Source organism: Fusarium sambucinum, chromosome I (genome assembly GCF_050947815.1).
Source record: "Fusarium sambucinum isolate potato_lamoka chromosome I, whole genome shotgun sequence".
Classification (NCBI taxonomy): domain Eukaryota; kingdom Fungi; phylum Ascomycota; class Sordariomycetes; order Hypocreales; family Nectriaceae; genus Fusarium; species Fusarium sambucinum.
Genome location: NC_139294.1, coordinates 10,386,503 through 10,407,512, shown reverse-complemented (window position 1 = coordinate 10,407,512; position 21,010 = coordinate 10,386,503). Strand labels below are relative to the sequence as shown.

Genomic DNA, 21,010 nt, shown 5'->3' with positions numbered 1-21,010 from the left:
AGATGCTGTCATATGGTGTCAAGATTAAAGGAACCACATGTGATATGATTTCAAAACCCTCATGAGACTCTGGTAGATGACAAAATGTGTAGAGTCAGGAGTGCTCAGAGGTACCCAAAAAATCAGGCACATGAGTCACCTTCCCCTTAGCCGTTGTACTTGCACCTGCATAAGGTACTTGGTCAAGTAAGCTTTGCGCCTAATCATCTCAGGTCGCCACTAAAAGCCCTGGGGTTTTTCAGCGGCGCCTGATCCACTGTTCCACAGGGCAGCTCATGCACTTCCGCCACGCCACAACCCGGTTCTCACTGGATTTAAACAAATATTCATCGCCATCCACATCATTCCTCTCCTTTCCTTCGCTTTTTTGCTTATAACTATCACAAGGTGCTACCATTCCACTAACACCTATCTCCGATTTCTTACTAAACTCGTCCCTCGGAATTCCACATGGACTTTATGCCTCGATACGCCTATAAAACAACAGAAACCGCCGTCTACCACACTCATACCAATCGATCCAGGTCCAAAATCATACCCGAGTGACAGAATTTTCACCTCGACGAGGATCACTTGCTGAATAGCTCTTGATATTTCCTGATTATCACAAAACTTGCACACAACTTTGCGAGTTTTCCTCGTCAACTTATACGAACCTGAGCGCATTTGCGTTCACATAACCGACACTCCATTCTCGGGCTCCCTAGTTAATTGGCCAACACCGGCAAAATGATGAACCACGCTCGAGTCAAGGCTCTCAAGGCTGACGGCAAAACCGTATCCAAAAAAGCCATCAAGTCAGGTCGCGCTTCCGCCAACCTAACCCCTCGTGGCTCTCCTTTCGCTTCGCTTCTTACGTCACCGGCGCATTCCGCAGCCCCCAGTAGGGCAGCTTCAGACGAGAGCGAGGATGAGTTTGATTACGACGATACCATGAGCATTGCATCTGCAAGCTCTCTGGTCGATACGAACGACGACGGCACCAACACTTTCGACGCCAAGAAGTTTATGGAGGAACTCCAGGATCGCAAGCACAACAACAGCGATGCCCGAACGCAACTACTGGAACTTTACATCAAGGTCATACGTCATCGGTTTGCGCCGGCTACTCATGAGTGGCTTGATGAGTCTGCCAACGAGCTTGCCGAACTATTCGTTCGTGGCGCCAACCGTGGTATGGAAGCTAGAGAGCGACTTCTCTACCTCCAGGCATATCTTCTGACCCTCAGTTCTTCTGAGGAAGTTGACGTTTATGAGCATGCCCAAGCAACTCTCAAGCAGATTATAGCCGACGATGATGATGAAGAGTGCAAGGCGTTTGGTATCTACGCGTTGTGCTTCACCGTCCTTTACGGTGGTGGTGGTGAGACAGAAGCTCTTGAGTTTCTCGACTACCTATACGCCATTATCGAGTCTGATGGCGACAATATCGACTCCTATGATAATGGATTCATCGTCGCAGCTGCTTTGCGAGGTTGGGCTTTTGTTGCTAGCCATGTTGATGACTTTTCGTACGCGGCCACCATGGCTTTGGACGGATTCTACGAACAACTCGACAGCGTTGATGTTGGAGTTCAGACCAGCGCTTCCGCCTGCATCGCATTGATCTTTGAGTCAGCGCGAACTCACGAGGAGGAGACTGGGGAGTCATGGGATCTCCCTGTCAACCCAGAGAAGCTTACAGGCCGCATGTCAGAGCTTGCTAAGCAGAGTTCCAAGTCTGTGTCCAAGAAGGATCGTCGCGACCTTCGAGACAGTCTGATCAGCGCCATCACTTCACTTGAAAAGGGTGTAGGCCCTGGATACTCATCCGCCGGGTACACTCCCCAAAAGGGCGAACATCTTACCGCCAAACCTAATGAGGATGGTGTCGTTGAGTTCGGGTACCGTCACAAGCTACGCCTCGGCAATTATGTAGCTGTTATCGATTCGTGGTCACTCTCTTCCCGAATCGACATGATGAGACTTCTTTTTGGAGGTCACTTACAAAAACATATTTTCGAAAACCCTGTCGTGGCCGAGTGTCTCAGCGACGCCGACTTTACCGAACAGGGTTTGAGGAAATAAAGCTCAAGTACACATTACATTCTGTGATTTTCATGTTTATAGGTGTTTGTTGGGGCGTTTTGTTACAAAGATCAATACCTGGTTGTGTTTTTGGTGCGTTGACTTGGACGGTTTGGTCGCAACATGTTGTCCCAAATTGTGCAGCATCCGTTTGGCAGATACAGAGAATTAGAAGCGAGAACAGTCGGCTAATTCGAGACCTGCTGTCTTGTTTATTTTAGGCTAGAGGCTAGAGTCTGTCTGCGATTGTCAATAAAATGTCTTGAACGTTGTTTCCTTTTGTTTTATTCTTTAGGGCTGATATCTGAATTTCTTAGAGATAAAATTGCAGTGCTATCTCACCCCATGTTCCTCAGCCAGGCAATATACTGCCAATGTTTCTACATCAGTATACCCAACTAGTAAATCTCTCAATTAATATAAAGATATCACGATCAATAACCACGCCGTCAATTATGCTGCCACTTATTCGTAAGATTCAATATTGCTCTACTTTGTCATTTAATCGTGGTACGATATCGAGATCACCATCATTGGTCGACTCGAGAATTCCCTGCTTACCAGAAACTAAGCCACAATTGGATCCCCGTCAAATCCATTAATGAAACTTGGCATCAACCACTCACATGATGCAGCAATCCTGGACCTAGACTTGCTTTCAAGGCAACCAAAGGCAGAAAGACAGGCACCGACATTTCTTCCTTTATCTATCCCACACCATTCTGTAACCTATTATCTGTCACTTCAAAGTCTTTGGAAGCAATAGCACCTCATACGCCATGACGCGAGTCTCAGTCTACACAACGGCCCTGGCGGCTTTTGTAGCTGGTACGTTTAATTATTTCCGCCCTCTGTAGTCACAGCGCGCCTTCAATGACGTAGGCGTATGGAGATGCTTCAGACCAAACTAACACACGATAGCGACTGTTATGATCGTGGTTCCGATATGGCTGCCAAACTGGCTGACCTACTCCGTCACTTCGGTTACTGGCGAAACTATCGAGAAGCACATCGGTCTACACAAGAGCTGTTCGACGTTGGATGACCCGTACTGTCGAGACTTTCCTCCCAAGGATCTATGTGAAGGAGGAGAATACTTCTGTTCTATGTGGAGGACTGTCGGTTTCTTGGCTTCTCTCACAACTCTGTTGTGTTTAGGTGGCCTGGTGACTTTTGTTGTTATAATGAGTGGAGGCAAATACAAGCGTGAGACAGGATGGCCTTTTGCCGCCGCATTCTTGACGCTTGTAGCTGTGGTCGAGTTTGTATCCATTTCTATTGTGGTAAGTATCCCTAGTACAAAAGTCATGATGGTACAGGAGCTAATCGGACAGGCCTATCTTTATGATCATGATGACCAGTTTACTATCCCGGGTTGGCATCTGGATACCTCTTTTTACCTCAGCACCGTTGGTGCCGTCATTAGTCTTCTGACTGCTGCTGGTGTTGCTTTCTCAGCATACCTGCTACCTCCTGAGGAAGGTTACGACTTCCTCTCGGACCCGCTTGATGCTTAGGCGAGGCTATTCGTGATTAATGCCCTGGTCTTTAAACGCATATGTTTTCTACTTTATCATCCTCATGATAGGTGTATCTTGAGACAGAAGTCCAGATGTTTTGCCTGGTAATACATAATAAGAGAAGCAGGTCTAGACTAATGTAGAGGGGCTCTGCCGCAGTCGCCTCGATATAGATGTTGGAAATCGCTTAGAATTATATACTATCTTTTCGATTCTGTCAAGAAATTCTAGAAACTTTCTCTGCCGTATTCAATACTACAACTACTCCCGTACAGTTGCCGACTTATACTACCTATCTTAAATCAACTTGCTAGACTGCTTTGTTCGGCCTAAAGTACCAAACTCCACACAGCCAGTTATCCTCATTGTTTGACATTAATACGAATTATACCATAATTAATAGTATGTATTCCAAAGTACAAAAGACACCTTCCATTCATGCTGACAGTTGGTTGCTATATGAGGCATCTGGTGATGTAGGCGGGGTATATCCACCCCACCTTGTATAACTCTTATCAACTTCCATTCATCATCATTCAACCTCGGCTTTCAGATAAAGAAGTACGGCACAAATATTTAAAAACAGTTTCTCATGCCAACAAGCTCTCAACTTGATACCCAAAGTACTAGTTCAAGCTCCATAATGACCACCGATACACCAGGTCTCTCACCAGAGCAGCTGGAAGCTTTCAGCCGGGATGGCTACCTTATCCTCCCCGGTGCCCTCTCCAGCTCAACGGTCAAGTCTCTTCTAGACGAAACACACAACCTTTTAGAGAACTTCTCTCTAGATGATCATCCCCTTACACGTTTCTCAACGGGCGAGAAGCGCGATCATGTTGGTGACGACTACTTCCTGACCTCGGGCGACAAGGTTCGGTTCTTCTTCGAGGAAGACGCCTTCGATGATGAAGGAAAGCTCATCAAGCCCAAAGCTCGGGCCGTTAACAAGATTGGTCATTATCTCCACGCTTTGTCGCCTCCCTTTGCATGTCTGCTAGACCACGATACTAGCAAGGTCAGCCCACCTGCTGTGGCACGTAGTCTTGGCTTCAAGGATCCACGATGTCTGCAGAGCATGGTCATCTGTAAACAGCCAGAAATCGGTGGTGCCGTGCCACCTCATCAGGTGAGTCGATTTTCTTATTGAACTACTGTAACATGAGCTTACAATAACCAGGACTCTACGTTCCTGTATACTAACCCTCCTTCCGCTGTGGGCTTCTGGTATGCTCTCGAAGATGCCACGCTGGAGAACGGATGCCTTAGCTTCTTGCCAGGCTCACATCGCTGGGCACCGGTAGAGAAGAGGCTTGTTCGTAAGGCGGGCAATGCTGGTACAGAGATGGTAGATAATGATGGGCCAAGGTTCCCCGCGACAGATGGCTACGGAAAGGATGAGCCAGAAGACAAGTATGATTATGTCCCTGGAGAAGTCAAGGCCCGTGACTTGGTTCTTATTCACGGCAACTTATTGCACAAGAGTGAGAAAAACACCAGCCAAAAGGGAAGAATCATTTATACTTTCCATATCATCGAAGGACAGGATAGGGATTATGATGCGAAGAACTGGCTTCAACCACCTGGGGAAGGATTCACCAAACTGTATGCCTAGATTGAATACAGTGAATTTCGTGCTTCAACGCATATACAGTTGCATTAATTGCTCGCCAGAGCATCTATCTAGTTCCCCATTTTTCGTTTGAAATAGCTAAGCTCAGACGTAGAGTAGTGTGTCGAAGGTATCTCACATAGAAACAGTACCTATGGTTCTTACAATCTATCCAATCTCGCAACCCTCATTCCTATGTACTGAACAGCCGGGTATCATTATACTCATTCAGAGTCTGAATCGTTGTCGCTCGAGTCGTCATCCGAGCTAGCGTCGTCTGAAGAAGACGAAGAATCGCTCGAGTCCTCCTCGCCGGGTTTTCGGTAAGACCGCGCAGTTGCAGGCGTTTTCTTCTTTGACTCGTCTTCTGAAGATGAGCTTCCGCTGCTGCTGGTGTCATCGTCATCTGAGTCAGACTCGGAACTGCTAGACTCGCTCTCTTCCACGTTCACACGGAGCTTTCTTCGACGCTTTGCAGGCATGCCATCAGCAGGCTTCACACTCCTCTCGGTGTTCTTAGTGGCTGTGGCATTGCTGTCGGTAGAGGTAACTGTTTGCGATGATGTGGTGGTGGCCTCGGTTTCATTGCCGTCAGATAACTCGTCAATGACAAGCTCGGCTCTCATACGCTTGACAAGTCGTTGGACAATGATCTCGTCCTCTTCTGAGTCCGAGAGGTAGTCCACCTCAGTAAAACCCTTCCTCTTAGATCCCACAGGTTGGCTCAGGTACTTGGCGAGGGCTTCCTCATATCGTTGCTGAGTAACCTCCAAATGCTTGGTTCCTTCGGGGAATGCCTTTGCGCCATCGGATTGATCCTGATCCCTGACCTCACAAGCACTCTCTCGAAGGCGCATTCTCACGAAACCCTTCAGGTCTTGGATGTAGTCATAAAAGGTTTCAATGTCAGAAGCAGGGATTCCATCTACAGCGAAAACGTGCTTGATAAGGTTTGACTGATGGTTTTTGTTGAACTTCCAGCTGTCGCGAGAACTCTTCCAGAGACTCAAGTATTCAAGTGCAGGCTTAAGGTCAGCGGAAACCTGTGGCTTAGCCTTCTTTGCGGGTCCTTTGCTCTTAGACTTGCTCTGCTTGACGACCTTTGCTGGTGTCCTGGAGAATTTGGGATAGTTGTTGTTGGATGGCGCATCAGCAAAGGATACAGACTTTCGTCGCTTGGCATCCTGAGAAGAACTGGAAGGTGGCGGGGCGTCGAACTTCCTCTTTATGGGTGTGCTTGAGCTGCCGGTTGGGTGCCCAAAGCTGGGTTCAGGCGCATCAGAAGGTTGCTTGAGCTTCAAGCCCAATTTCTTCCAGGCGGGAGTTTGGCCAGACATTGTGAGATGTTGTTTTTGAAGAGATGAAGATGATGGAAGTAATATGAGAAAGAGATGAGAATGATGAGCAATTCCAATCTCAAATTTGAAACCTTCAAACTGTCTCTTCTATTTTCTTAAACTTTCTCAAATCTTTACTGCGGTAGCCAGGTCCTTGAATTTTCTTCTAGCTGCTGGGTGAGCGGTGGACTCTCTGTTGACTTTGAAGGAGCCAATGGCAGCGACGTAAAGAATACAAATGGACTGTGAGTTGTCAATGGCTGCAGGATCCTCTTCTTAGCGTAGCGCAAGTGCAAAAGAAGATATGCAAAGTCGTGTTGTTGCGGGCCGGATCTTCTGGATTGGATGTTGGCAGTAACTTTTTTTCTGAATGGATCTTGAGAATTATCGAGAGTGGATCTTATCATGACGATTCTGGTAGATAACGATAAGAGTGGAGCTTTGGGGAGACATAATTATACAAAGCTCAAGAAGATACATTAATTTGTACTCAGCAGCGAATGATGCTTATTTCTATAGAAGTGAAATTGTTAGGAGGTCTGTATAAGCTATTCAGGAACTTGAAAGCTTCTCGAGTCAATTCAGATTTTCAATCGCCAGCGAATCAATGCTTTTCGGTCGTCTTTGTAGTGTCCGGCTTTTGTGTCACCTTACACCTGCCTGAGGATTACATAACACCAACGAGGCACCAACTCAGCCTTCATTGAGCTTCCGTTGCCTCATGCTCTAGGCAAGCTCCTGCCAACGCGTCGACTATCTCAACCCGCCATAGCTTCCCTCGACCTCCACAACATCAACCATCACCTCGAATCTCCTCATTTGGAACAGGACAAGTTCTTTCTGAGCTGAGCTTTCTAATTTAACCCGATTTTGAACATCAACACCACGAATCATTCACAATGTCGGGTACGTACCTCATGCTGATGTACAATCCATCTGCTGTATTCAAGCTAACATGCAATTCAATAGCCGGCGCATACGATCGACACATTACCATTTTTGCTGACAATGGTCGGCTTTACCAAGTTGGTATGCGAACCCCGAACCTTTAAATCGCTATACCCCACGATACTCCCTTGGCCGATGACGTTGACGGACACCTGTAATTGAGACTGACAAGATACTGTACAGAGTACGCCTTCAAGGCGATCACAGCGGCCAACATCATGTCTGTCGGTGTGAGAGGCAAGGACTGTGCTGTTGTCTTGTCTCAGAAGAAGGTTCCCGTATGTATAAGAGTGTTGGAGTCTTCGTGATGGATGCTGATCAATTATCACAGGACAAGCTCATGGACCCTGATTCTGTCACACACATCTTCCAGCTCTCTCCTTCAGTCGGTTGCGTCATCACAGGATCCATCGCGGATGCCCGAGCTTTTGCTCAAAGGGCTCAGGGCGAGGCTGCTGAGTTTCGATACAAGTACGGCTACGAGATGCCAGCTGATGCCCTGGCCAAGCGTCTTGCCAACATCAGCCAAGTCTACACTCAGCGGGTAAGCATCGTGTAGTCATAGAGATTATGGCCAACCAGAGACTAATTTCATCCCAGGCTTATATGCGACCTTACGGCGTTGCGACCACACTGATTTCGCTCGACTCGGAATACGGCCCCCAACTCTTCAAATGCGACCCTGCTGGATACTACATTGGTTACAAAGGAACCGCAGCTGGCCCGAAGCAACAGGAGGCGCTGAACCACCTTGAGAAGAAGCTCCGTAACAAGGACCATGCGGAGGGTTCTTGGGAGGAGGTTGTTGAGCTGGCGATTACAACATTGAGCACAGTTCTGAGCATGGATTTCAAGAAGGGAGAAATTGAGATTGGTATCGTGGGTGGTCCCCGACCTGATGGTGAAGAGGGAACCTACTCGGGCTTCAGAACGTTGACCGAGGACGAGATTGACGACCGATTACAAGCTATTGCAGAGAAGGACTGAACAAGTGGAGAGAAAGATATGGAACATGCATGAAACATTCCCAGTTTGCGACAGTGGAAAGGTCGGTGCTCTTTGTCGCGAGGGATTAGAGGTTTGATTCGCGGGCTGCAGCAGGGACGGCGTGCTGCTCCCAAGAGCATGGATCACAAGGCCAATGCAGGGGGATGGATTATCAAGATCAGGAACTTGGATGCCGTCGTGGCCGCGGGTCCTATCCAGTGTGTCACTAGCCGTCCTAACCATGTGCAATAGAAATGATGAGTCCCTTCTATCTGGCCAACTGAAACCTGCGCGCCTGATGACCCAATTGAGGACGAGTATGCCTCGCGCCAAGCGACTAATAACCAAGACAAGCCCACGATGGGGCTAGACCAGGTTGTGGTGGGTCATGCTGTGCCGTCCCAGTAGGCTGTTGACAACACCAATATTTTCTCAATATTTCTCCATTGTGAGACTAATTAGAACCAGGCGCAAATAAGAATGAGGCTTGCAGCAAAGACTCCCCAACTCAACTATGCCAGGTATGTTACCATAGGTAGCTTAGTTCTAAATTTGGTTCGGATTCGAAGACAAGCTTGTTCAAAGTATTTTGAATTAGCATTTCAAGGATGTTGTCATAGATTTTTGACATCGTATGAGAAAAGAGGCTTGATAGACTTCATCTGAAAACCATCCTTCCAGCCGATCGGATCTATGCAGGGGTGTCCCTGGCACGACGGGGAATGATCTTGAATTTTAGATGGCTGGCTGCCTATGATAAGCTCCCGTTTGAGCCTCCAAGGGGATGACTGGAAATACATGCAAGGACCAATCCAGCAACACGACCAAGTGTCAATGGAGTCATTTTGGGAATAGGAGCGGGAGCGGGAAGCGGATGAGTTCGCGTTAAAGACGATGGGGGAGGCGAACGTTGAGAAGACGAACGATAACAAGTTCGCAGACTAACGTTAGCGACAGTTGAACAGCATCAGAAACCACGTTGGCAGGGCTTGAGAGTCAAGTTCAGCAGCCTTGGAACGGCGTCATGCAGAGAATAGAGAGAGTGTGACGCCACATAACGCCTGTGCTTTTTGTTTTTTGTTTTTTGTTTTTTAAAAAGGTTCACTGCAGCAGTCAACTGACGATTTCCTGGTTCTCGACCCTGTAGAGATACATCAATACATACGATGTTTCTGCAATGGATGTAATAAGCCTCGCTAGGATAAGATAAACCTGGACGAGCTGGACAATCAATCCAAAGTAAGCATGATTGTATGTCATACCATATCCTAGCTTGAGATCTGACTTGGATATCAGCATCGGGTATTATCCTACCCACCTAATCTGGCATGTCAGTCGCCGACTTAGTATTACTACGTACTTCCATGGTTGCGATATGCACATGAATTATTGTTTCCTTGATTGCTAAATGTCTATCGGCTTCTCCGTGTTTGACTCAGCCTGGAAATTTGCAATATACAGGACAAGTGAGTACCTGAGTAATTCGTTCATGGCATTCTTTGGGTTGCATTTCAGACGGCCTCATGCTGGTAAACTTGACCGTATCCAGCCATCAGCTCGCCCCGGACAGTTGCTAGAGCAGTATCCGCGCGCCTATTGGCCTTACTGGCCCGATAGAACTACACAGCCTTTCCTATTTTGGAGAGACTAGTGGGTGGCTCATGGATAGCTGAGCCGACCTATCCTAGGAAATCCACATTTTTCCTTCTGACTACTTACTTCCATACACATTTCTCTATCAATCCAGAGTCCACAATCCATACCAAACAGAGTCTGACCGTCTCTTTGTTTTACTTGACTTGCTACGCCGTGTACCCAGTCTTGTTTTTTGCGGGTGTCTCTTTTTTTGGACAACAATCTAAACCCCCTGCAGGAAAAAGTCTCTACGCCTTCTTCTTCTGGGAAGTTTCTTAGCGTATAGCCCAGCATGTTTTTTTACTTTGCTCGCTCGGACAAGAAGCTTTTTAGGTTGTTTTAGTCCGCTGACCAATTACTGACAAGGTACGCTTCGAAAAAATGCGTGACCCACGTTGTTCACTTTGATAGAGAATATCTTGGTGCCAGCCGAGTCTAACAGAAGCCTCTTTGACATCGGATGCCCATCTATATCAGGGGATACAACCGGGTGTGGCTGGAAAAGATTCACCCCCTCTGTTGACAGCCACCACCCTCTCTGTCCCTCAACATCATCCATCCCATATTTCCTGTGCCGTGCTCATGACGTGCCACATACATGGGGCTCTTCATTCTCCGGGTCCTGGTCCTGCATGGTACATCGCTGTATGCATACATGCGCCCAGGGGTACTGTAGGGGTAGGGCTGAGGGTAAAGCTTCGAACTTGAGTTCGATTCGACGACACTAGCCTTTGCCACCAGCTGGCCTAGGGTCGTTCATGTTGAGCTTGGGATAAGGATAGGGTGGAGGCTCATCGTGGCACGCCCACTGGTGGCCTACGGCTTCTGTCTCAGAAGGCTGGCTCTAAATGCCGAGCCTCTCATGTGTGCCATGGCGGCCTTTGACTGGGACGAGAGAGGGGTGGTGCTTGACGTTCGGGTGCTATCCCCCCTTGGATCTAGTAGCCGTTCGCTCCCGTTGGTGGAGCACGACATTACATTTGGCAAGCTTGAGCTACTGTACGGTGTCAGTTAGGTAGTCGGACTAAGGAAGATGGAGACTTTTCTGGAGCAAGAGCTTCTTTCAACTCTTCCTGTTGTCTCTTGATGGAGAAACTGGGAGGCCTTCGAAGACCATCACGATATACAAAAAGGATGCCCAGTTCTGGCGGATGGTTGATTGTTTGTTCAGTCAATCAAGCATTGAAAGGCCGGCTTCTCTCAACTGTTCTACCAAGTGATCGACATGACAACTTCTCTATAATATCCTATTGCCTATTTCTCCTATCAAACTTTCCCGTCACCAATTTCATTCCGACTCGATCGAATTTGCTTTCCATAAAAGCCTGACGATTCTATACATCAACGGTTCCATTACTTTCGATCCCATCACCAATTGTGTCTCAGCTAGCCTGGTCACTTCTTGACTTTACAAACGTATCCTGTAATAAAATAACACAGGAAATTATGGACGGGTGTAAGTTAAATCTGGCCACCTTGACAGCTACCAAAAGATGCCAATTGGCATCTCCGCATCAACTATGTCACCATAACCAAACTTTGGAAACTGACACGCGAGTCCTTCGTCTCTTTACAGTAAACGAATACCGCACCATGCGAGTTGCTGAAGTTCTCTCTGATTTCCGAACACTTCAATACTACATAGCTGCTGCACCAGTCGATCCCGTGGACATGGCGGACTACTACACCGAAGGCTGGGCTGCTCTTCGACAATGTGCACTGGACGGGCAACACATTCTGGAATGTGGTGCGGACACCAGTGTGCCTAATCCCCCTGGAGGCGAGGAAGAGCAGATGAAGGCCGAGCTTAAGCAGTATGTTTCCTCGGCAACATGAACACCAACGTGAACAAGTACTAACATTCTTCAAGGGTACTCCTGGACGCGTACTCGAGACGGCACGAAGGCCAAAAGATCTATCTCCGACAGGCAGCGGCACAACGATGGGTCGAATACAGAAGCCAGGTGCTGCAGGGCGGCGCACCCAACTCTAGAAACCAGCCTCAACTCCAAGCGTGTGACCAGCAGCTGCGAGCAGTACGATACCCCTTTCTATTTGTATTTAGAGCACCCCCTTACTAACATTACTGTAGGAGCTCGCAGCAGTCGTCGACGAAGTAATCTACAACGAGCTCAAAACCTCTGATCAGCAGATGGGCCGCTGGACGGCCGAAGACCCCAGTCTCCGGAGTGTGCTACGCTGGCTCCGAGCACGCCGGTGAACTGAGAACAAGGGATACGACAAAAAGCGACTACGATCTACGATACCCCATGAGCAACAGTTGTGACGAACGAGAGACGAAAAACCCAAAACCAACGAAAACGCCCACGTCTACTACGCTAATCATGAGATTCTTTCCCTTACTACTTCTACGATTCTTGACGAACCTTTTTTGACGACCGAACTATTCAAGGGGGAGAGTTGCGGCTTGGAGTATGATTTTTGCACAAAGGATAAACCAGTCTGTCTGTTTTTTTTTTACTTTCATGACCTTACGAGTCATGGTTTACATCACATGTCTGTTATAAACGGTACAGCATGAAGCTTCTAGCATAAGCACCATTTTTAGATAGAGGGAGAGTATCCTCCTTGTTAGGACGGGACCTAGGGATTTGAGGTTGATGGGGCTGTGCTCCTTTGAACTGCCTGGAGCAGATGATACAATTGACTATTATTACAACATGTTTCTCTCATCCTGACTTCTACAATTTGTCTCTGTTCAAGTAAGAATTGTCTATATGACTGGAGGTTCCTACAGAAGTGGAGTCTTTTGTGTATTGTTACAATTACTGGTAACCAATCCGAATGGTGCAACTTGATGAACCTATAGAATCATATATGTTTAACTACATTAGGTTACGTAGGATCTATGGTGTTACTCTACTAACGCTTGCTTTGAACACACAAGCCAATTCCGACCAACATTAGAGCCATCCCAGCAGCAGTATCTTAAGTGGCCATTAGTTTGATATCACAGATTCGACACGAGAAACATACCTTTGCTGATAACTTTACCATCAACATACCAATCACCAAGAACGGTAAATACAAACGCCAATGTATTTACAATAGGAACCGTCAAGCTTAGTTCTAGAGTTTGTCGTCATTAGCACTTAAGCCCTCGGTGTGGCGAAGTGTCAATGGTAGTCTATCCGCAGGATCGACACCCCCTGACAAGCACTCTTTGACAAGTGAGACCAAAAAGCATTAAACTTACCAGCTTGTCCAATGAGCAGAAAGAACCACACACTCCCCGTAAGGTTAAGAACCAACGGGATTGCATATCGAGGGTTCTTCAACAAGTCAATGACTGCAAAGAAAGCACCGTAGACCTTGGACTTGAGCCAGCTAGACTGGACAGATGGGCTCTCGAGTACAGGATGAGCAGGTGGATTATGCGATTGCGCGGCGCGTCGGATGAAAGGAGTAGTGAAACCCCATGCGAGGCCTACTAGAACGAAGCTGAGGATGTAATTGAAGACTGGCGGCTTCTCATCTGCAGATTCCATGGTGACGATGGTGATGCACGTAGGTTTCCCCCTGCGTTCTAGACTCTGAACTGTTGGACCACAAAGGGAGTGGATGTAAAGCAGTGAACACGAGGCTCGTGCGTTTGACTAACAAAAAAGATCTCACAGATCAGCCCTGCGAAGCCTATGAAAAGTCGGACACGATGGTTGTGTGGAGGTTTAGATTGAGACCAAGGGCAGAATCTGGCAGAAGAAGTGCTTTCTAAAAATATTACTGGAGGCGAAGGCGTCAACGTGGCTGGCGGGGGTAGTCAACTCAGCCTCGCCCTAGGGGATTTCTATCCACTGAGAACGCTATATCTACAGGGGGACTTTCGCTAGGGGCCAGGTAGGTGGGTGGCTTAGGTCGCTTCGCTTAGTGTACCTCCCCGCATGGTCAGTGCTTTTAGCCGCACTCCCGCGCTGACAAGCGACACTCGGGCTATTATTCAACTTCTCTTCTCACCCATCCATTGATTATTGACCGTCACCGCTACGGAGTTAAAAAGATAATCCACATGTCGACCCGGTCACTCGGTGCTTCTTGGCGGTGATCCCTGTCCAGCTGGGTATGGAGACTCGAATTAGGTTCTGATGCGACGTCATTTGCAGGCCAGCCATAGACGACTGTCGTTGGCCTCCTGTCTCCCTTGATCATCATGAACCCTGAAAGGAGGGACCCAGTTCGAGATGGAGAAGTTCTTAATAGACGCAATACCAAGGAATGTAGTCGTTATAGCATGATTCGTCTACTTTAACGCGGACACGCCGATACTCCAAGATGGATTGTCACAGAATGTCTCGCTGCATACGACAACCGGGTCCGCTACTGCAGTGCAGAATAAAATGTGGCCAGTTAGTATCGCTACCGATGGTTTCGTCAAAGTTTCGGATCGATGCGTATAGCTGGTACGCATTTTAATTGGTTTACAGGTTTCAGAATCATCTGCGAGTTCAACGACACAAAATGTAGTACTGTTTGGTGATCGATTCGATGTCTCAGCTTCAGAATCCCATATTTGCGAACAAATCGGCTGGCATCGGTCGAATTTGATATTCGTGATGATCTTTTTTACTTTTTTTTCACGGATTTGTCCGAAATGCACATTGTCAGCTATGGTGTCGATCATGCAAGTCGATTGCTGATCAACTTACCCTTGACCAACCATGAGGCTGGCATAAACATCGAGGGTCGGCCGAATTGTTAAAAGCACCCGAGTTTGTCAGAACACCGATTGATCTACTCAAATTCTTACCATCGCCCTTCACAGTTATTACTCGTCAAACTGCGACATTGATCGTCCATACTTAGCAGTTCAATTGCTTGTATGGGTCAGAGCCTTCTGGCGAAGCGTTGACCTCTGAGCTTTATAGTATAAAAATAAATAACCCAAGGTATGGTCTAGGCAGCATAAGCTGGTTTGCTAATTTCATCTCTTATGCCTGGGGCGGCCGACTTTTCTGACATCTTGGGGGCAACCCAAGACCAAAGAGTAAGAACCAACCATTGCTTCAAATCAAGCTAGCACAGACCGTCCTCTCCCTTTGTTTGCTTTTGATTCCAGAGTTACGACATGAAGCTGTTAGCCTAGACTCAGCGGGTGCTTGCTGGCATTCTAGCAATAATTGTCTGGCAAGCATAGAGTTGATGCGTCATGACTTCTTATCTCAAGGACAACCTAAACCTCTTGACTGGACATTTACAAAGCCGATATATAAGCAAATGCATTTCTTCGTTGGCCTTGCCGTTACTCTATGGCACTTATTGAAGCCATCTGCTTCATCTTGCATCATCGTGAATGATCTACAGGGGAAATTGATCTAGGGCTGATACTTGCACCCAACCAGATCGGCCTTCTGCATCGATCGAGCCGATATCGTCTGGAAGATTTGTTCCGACCCTTTGTTCCTGCCAGTAGCAGATGTTGCAATCGTAGAGACTGATTGTTCATCATGCTTCAACACCAGGATCAAGCAGATGCCCGTGTCAACCCCCTGTATAAGTCTTACAACGGACAGCCTACACGTCACCACTTGAGAAGCAATATCCGTCGAACCCGTTTGCTGGAAGCACCTATATCACCAGATATGTTGATCAATCATGCAAGCTAGCTCCGGGGAAGCAGCTTGCCAACGGCAACAATGCACCAGAGAGGCTGGCCCATCGAGAAGATCATCAATTGCGTCAATGAGGTGATGTCTGATGTCTTGTAGTTGTTTGTTCGATGCGAAATCGGCGATCAGAGAATAAACTTGTGTAAATAAATGACTACAAGAAGTCCTCTTGTCGTCCCTCAACTCAACTATTCTCATCATCAACACATCTACAACTCGAAGTAACAGCTACCACAAAACATCTCTACCTCTTTATCAACTTTACACTCAACACCTTTAAAATGTCTGACGCTCAGATTGCCGGCGGCCACAAGGCTGCTATCAACAACCCCAACGCTTCCGAGGAGGCTAAGGAGAACTCTCGCAAGGTCCTTGAGAACGAGTTCAACGGCGGCGATGGTTAGCTTCACCCTTCATGACATTGCTGAGAACTTTGCCTAACATTTATAGTCGCTGGTGCCGATGAGAACAAGGAGAAGAACCCCAACAACGTTGCTGGTGGTCTCAAAGCGTGAGTTGCATTGTATTCTATGATTGATCGACAACTGACAACGTGCTAGCACTCTGAACAACCCCAATGTCTCTGACGAGGCCAAGGAGAACGCCCAGGAACGCCTCGACAAGAAGGACTTTTAAGGAGTTTAGCATTTTCCGCGTCTAGCGAATTATTTTAAAACCTACACGGATTGGTGGAAAGTCAAGAGTACCTGGAAGTAGCGTAACAATATCAACTCACTTTTGATCTCAAGTCTGTCCTCGTGCAATAAACACTTGAAACGTCTGAAAATGCCCTAGTCCACTGTCTTGTTGTCACTCTGGTGATATACTTAGGGCGGGGGCCAAGTTGGTACACTAATTCATTCACTTCGCGGTTTAGGGCATACGCCTGTCTATGAAGTTTACGAATCTTAAAATGACATCCGAACTAGAATGCAAACATCGATCCAACGCCATTCTCCCGCCACCCGTAGGCTTGAATACAGTCCTTTATCACCCCCCTGTAACCACATTATCGTGTTTCTGAGTAATCGTTGAGAGCAACACAGACGGCGCCTCTGTGGTGTCCGTTATATTGTCGAATGATTTGCTGACTATGCAACTCCCATAGTCTCGCGTAGTGATCAGAGCAGGCAGTTACCAGGTACGCCGAGTCGGCACTGAAAGCGCAGTCCCATACCCAGCGTTGGTGTCCGGTGAGAGTGGCCTCCAAAGGATAAGGCTTGGGCTCTTGGTCCGGGGTGGGCTCGATGTTTTTAACTTCCCAAATCTTGGCTGTGTGGTCTGCGCTGCAGGTCGCGAGCTTCTTGACATCCGGGGACAACAAAATGCGAGTGATGTATTCCTTGTGGGCGTTGAAGTGAGTGACAGGTACAAGCTGTGTGCGGTCGAAACTTTGGATGAGATTCCATACGAAAACGTTTCCCTAGCAAAATGATTAGAGTTGGAGCCTGGGTATCCTCGCTGTCACTTACAGCATTATTGGCGGCGCATAGCAGAGATCCATCGCTGGCTACGGTGACGCTAGAGACTGAGACGTCTTCCTCTGGGATGAGCTCATGGGAACAATTGTTCTCGGCCAGATCCCACACTCTGACACTTCCTGACCTGTCGCAACTGATAATCTCACCCTGGTTGGGGTGGATTACGACATCGTTTGCTGGGCAGCCATGGTTATAGCTTCGCTGAATTGATCCAGTCCTCGTCTCCCAGATCTTGACAGTACCATCTTCGGAACTAGTAACCATCCATTTTCCCTCGCAGTGAAAGGCTACGCCTGTGATATTACCGGTGTGTCCCTCGAATGTCAAAAGCGGGTTCGGGTTCGTCGATTTAATATCGTAGAGCTTGACGGTGTGGTGGCCGGCGGCGGCGAGGTACCGCTTGTCGGGGGAGATACAAAGGCGATTGACTTGGGAGTCGGGATGCTGGATTGTTCGTGAACAGATACCCGATAAAGCTTCCCAGAATCTTGAGTTAAAGCGTCAGTCAATTGTGAGTTGGGTCAGATAGGCGCGTCGCATTCGAACCTAATAGTATGATCGTATCCAGCTGCGACATGGGTTAGCTTGAATGAATAGATATGATGGAGATGTCGCATTTACCTGTACAGAGAATGACAGACATTTTGAAGATGGGAAATCAGTCGCTTCGAGCTCAGCTCATGGTAGAACAAGTCCGCAAGGGACCTTTTATTAGAAGAGCTGGCTAAAAAATAAAACAAAATACAGTTTGATCTGCCCAATTCCTAATTCCCAACTCCCCAACTCTCCACCGCGAAAGCGCAGCACGAGGACGCGGAGTGGAATGCAGTAAAAGGGTTATGCATTTATCGGGTACGGTCCTAACGACCAACTGTTCTACCCTTCCTCCTACCTCCTCCTGCCATGACATGAACTGCAACCATCGTCTACTCTCTTTTTGAAAACAAGAAATTTCTTTCTTTCTTACGTATTCAAGTACTGATTCAGAAAACAAATCTCTTCAAAGTTACATACAAATGCTACTCCATTTTCCGTCGTCAGATGCTACCCTATGCACTTGTTCACCTCAGTGCAAGTGCAAGTACAACATGTCGTGAACGAAAATCCGTAAATTGACCCCAGGCAGTCATGCGACACGAAAATAGGGAACGATCCGCAGGGTTCTGTCAAATGAAATAGAGGCGTTCTCGTGCACAAAAAGCGTCATTATGTCGGACGCATGCGTTGTGTAACCAGTCATACGGCTCATCGAAGTTTCGTCCATGCCATCACCCGTCTCTGCAGTTCAGCAACACCGCGCCGAGTATGTCGTTCATCCCGGACGCGCATGCTGCTGCCGTTATCGTTAGGCACTGTTGATGGTATGGCTTTGCAATGACGATAAATGATCTTGTTAGTGCCCGACTCGCTCATAGCTACTCGAGACCCTTTCGTCTTTATTAACAAAAAAGAAAAGCCCGGGATTCACAGTCCCATCTAGCCACAAGTGTGGTCATCTCATCAAGAAGGTCAACATTCACGATTGATTATTGATTACATTTTCTTGGTGAGCTATGTGAAGAGATTCAGCAGGCAGGAGTCATCACTCTACATCATTTTTGAAGAAAGGCATACGCCAAGTTTGCCAATTTCAAACTGTCCCGAACCAGATTATCAGATCATCCAACAACGATATTACAAACGCAGGTCCAAATGTCGTGCAACGCCGTTGCAAACTTCAATACGACATCTTAACCCTGGTCCTTCGGAAGTTTTGAGACATTTTAACATGTCATATTTGAGGACTCAGAATGCTGTCTTTTCTTCCTTCTTTGGCGTTGTGCTATCACCGTGGACGACAGAAGTCACCAATGATCTTTTCTTCAAGCCTACTACCATAGGTTGGTACTCGGTCTATCCTAGCTCACCGAGCCAGGTATCGCAACATATTCGAGAGACCAACGATTTATGCCACAAGCTAAGCAGTTTATCTGCGCTGCTTTCTTATTGCCCATTTCTATAGCCTAAGGCCGACTTGGCTTGCACGGAGATAGCAACACGAACATCGCATCGCGTTTAATTGGTAACAGACACGCCCTATCCTTTGTCAAGGTCATCTGACAAGCTTTTAATGAGCTTAGACGTCATCAGCTGCATCTCATGGATCGAGGGTTGGCTATGCATGGCCTCGAACACCGAGACAGATAACATCATGTCACGTCGGCAAAAGAGCCTGCAATAACATTCGTGCAACATCCCCCAGGATATACATCTCGAGCTTGTTATCTTTGATCACTCCGCCCTTCTAGCGGATATCGTACCCCTTATCACACCCTGAAATAGCCAGAATCACCAAGTATGGTGGTCAGACTGAGTGGTCATTTCTTATTGCCGAGATTTTAAGCCGAGCAGGGGCCAGACTCGGTATCGATCGATCAAAGGGCTGAGATTGGTCAACATTGCTTGGACCTTGACTTCATCTATGACAGCCTGTTGGTGTGCAAAAGACTGCTTGTCATGGCGGTTTTGAAGAAGTAGAGGGTAACACAAAAAGGCAAAGCTAGAGACAAGGTGCATGGCTCTGCGTATCAAAAACCACAGCAAAATCACCGTCCATCTCTCATTATTTTTGGTGTTGGCTTGACCGGAGGGCAACAATTGTTTTTTGACCGGTCAGATTATCGATGGGTGTACAAGAGTGGTATGGTGAATAGCAATGTCGTGGCCTCATATATTTGGTCTTATTACGGGATGGCCTTCGAGAACCGTCTGATGCAGCAAGTAACCATGGGCGTGGTCAGAATAAGGAAAGTCGGTCAACTTGCAAACAGCGCCGGCTGAGCAGGCCCGACGCTCATCGGAAGGTTGCACCGGGTAAGAGACGGGGCAGACGTTGCATAACAGCCAAGACCACGTTCCTCTCTACGGACGCTTTCACCTTGAAGCTACACATCAGTAAGAGAGCTTTGCTAACAATTATCACCGCATCAAGGCTTTAATGGAAACAGTTCTGCGCAAGATGGGGACACTTTCGTCATTCGACGCCTCATTACCATTGCAGGCAAGGCTTGAGCTGATATTTAACGGCACATGCCCATCTATTTCTCAAGAACGGCAGGTCCCACCCACCCGATCGACAATTTCCAGAATATCCTCCAGAAGGAGTGTTAGGTAGGCAGTCTCATCTTATGGCTGCTGCTGCACCTAATTAGGTATGCACGCAATAGAGGTTCTATTTAAGAACTGACATCCTATCACTACCCGCGAAGCTGCGTGAAATGAGTCAAAGTTACTTTTACAAAGCCCTAGTCTGTCGCAAAAACTTGGGGTATGAGACACAACCTTGCGATCATGCAGCAAGCCGTTAGTCTTGGTCAGCCTGGACACTGATTTGCCGAACGGTTTAGCAACCGGTCAAGATTTCGAGGGATTTATTCCCCATATACATCACCGACAACATGGTTCAGGAGGCGTTTTTGGTGCAGACCGAAGGGGGGAAGCTGCATGCACTGTCGAAGCCACAAAATGCTGCAATTCGGTCAACCATGTGCTGCAGCGCATAGCCGACAGATTTGGTGTGGGGATATGCAACCAGGAATGAGGCCCCAATTCGGGACGGCAGATGTGACAATTACTATCTCGACTCATTTAAACGGTTTTGAGTTCGGGCACAAAGCCAATTTGACTCTTTTGCTTAGAGATTTGAGCCCGATTAAGGCAACCAAACATCCTTGACTTGATCGTCACCACAAGACCCGGTTGCAGCCGGCATCATGACAGCGGCTACAGACTCTGACAGGCGTGATAATATGACGCCTTT

General features: G+C 47.5%; 9 protein-coding genes across 9 annotated transcripts; 6 read left to right on the top strand and 3 right to left on the bottom strand.

Moving 5' to 3' along the window:
• Window positions 1-729: 729 nt before the first annotated feature.
• Window positions 730-2,067, top strand: FSST1_006094 (interferon-related developmental regulator-domain-containing protein; the record flags this gene model as incomplete). Its single annotated transcript, XM_083232430.1, has 1 exon — window positions 730-2,067. The coding sequence occupies one exon, from the start codon at window positions 730-732 to the stop codon at window positions 2,065-2,067; it is 1,338 nt and encodes a 445-aa protein (XP_083089524.1).
• Window positions 2,068-2,846: 779 nt separating this feature from the next.
• FSST1_006093 (uncharacterized protein) lies at window positions 2,847-3,584 on the top strand (the record flags this gene model as incomplete). The annotated part of the gene is made up of 3 exons (XM_083232429.1): window positions 2,847-2,895; window positions 2,989-3,350; window positions 3,402-3,584. The coding sequence occupies 3 exons, from the start codon at window positions 2,847-2,849 to the stop codon at window positions 3,582-3,584; spliced, it is 594 nt and encodes a 197-aa protein (XP_083089523.1).
• A 646-nt stretch (window positions 3,585-4,230) lies between these two features.
• Window positions 4,231-5,202, top strand: FSST1_006092 (phytanoyl-CoA dioxygenase family protein; the record flags this gene model as incomplete). The annotated part of the gene is made up of 2 exons (XM_083232428.1): window positions 4,231-4,716; window positions 4,768-5,202. 2 exons carry the CDS (start codon window positions 4,231-4,233, stop codon window positions 5,200-5,202), a joined length of 921 nt encoding a protein of 306 aa, XP_083089522.1.
• A 221-nt stretch (window positions 5,203-5,423) lies between these two features.
• On the bottom strand, window positions 5,424-6,536 carry FSST1_006091 (WKF domain-containing protein; the record flags this gene model as incomplete). The annotated part of the gene is made up of 1 exon (XM_083232427.1): window positions 5,424-6,536. The coding sequence occupies one exon, from the start codon at window positions 6,534-6,536 to the stop codon at window positions 5,424-5,426; it is 1,113 nt and encodes a 370-aa protein (XP_083089521.1).
• An 899-nt stretch (window positions 6,537-7,435) lies between these two features.
• FSST1_006090 (proteasome core particle subunit alpha 1) lies at window positions 7,436-8,471 on the top strand (the record flags this gene model as incomplete). The annotated part of the gene is made up of 5 exons (XM_083232426.1): window positions 7,436-7,442; window positions 7,506-7,565; window positions 7,668-7,762; window positions 7,816-8,028; window positions 8,085-8,471. 5 exons carry the CDS (start codon window positions 7,436-7,438, stop codon window positions 8,469-8,471), a joined length of 762 nt encoding a protein of 253 aa, XP_083089520.1.
• Window positions 8,472-11,699: 3,228 nt separating this feature from the next.
• FSST1_006089 (uncharacterized protein) lies at window positions 11,700-12,327 on the top strand (the record flags this gene model as incomplete). The annotated part of the gene is made up of 3 exons (XM_083232425.1): window positions 11,700-11,920; window positions 11,977-12,142; window positions 12,199-12,327. 3 exons carry the CDS (start codon window positions 11,700-11,702, stop codon window positions 12,325-12,327), a joined length of 516 nt encoding a protein of 171 aa, XP_083089519.1.
• A 662-nt stretch (window positions 12,328-12,989) lies between these two features.
• On the bottom strand, window positions 12,990-13,615 carry FSST1_006088 (uncharacterized protein; the record flags this gene model as incomplete). The annotated part of the gene is made up of 3 exons (XM_083232424.1): window positions 12,990-13,054; window positions 13,104-13,196; window positions 13,324-13,615. 3 exons carry the CDS (start codon window positions 13,613-13,615, stop codon window positions 12,990-12,992), a joined length of 450 nt encoding a protein of 149 aa, XP_083089518.1.
• Window positions 13,616-16,011: 2,396 nt separating this feature from the next.
• On the top strand, window positions 16,012-16,366 carry FSST1_006087 (Con-6 family protein; the record flags this gene model as incomplete). Its single annotated transcript, XM_083232423.1, has 3 exons — window positions 16,012-16,129; window positions 16,181-16,241; window positions 16,291-16,366. The coding sequence occupies 3 exons, from the start codon at window positions 16,012-16,014 to the stop codon at window positions 16,364-16,366; spliced, it is 255 nt and encodes an 84-aa protein (XP_083089517.1).
• A 373-nt stretch (window positions 16,367-16,739) lies between these two features.
• FSST1_006086 (TOR complex subunit LST8) lies at window positions 16,740-17,854 on the bottom strand (the record flags this gene model as incomplete). The annotated part of the gene is made up of 4 exons (XM_083232422.1): window positions 16,740-17,153; window positions 17,203-17,698; window positions 17,758-17,779; window positions 17,833-17,854. 4 exons carry the CDS (start codon window positions 17,852-17,854, stop codon window positions 16,740-16,742), a joined length of 954 nt encoding a protein of 317 aa, XP_083089516.1.
• Window positions 17,855-21,010: the final 3,156 nt, after the last annotated feature.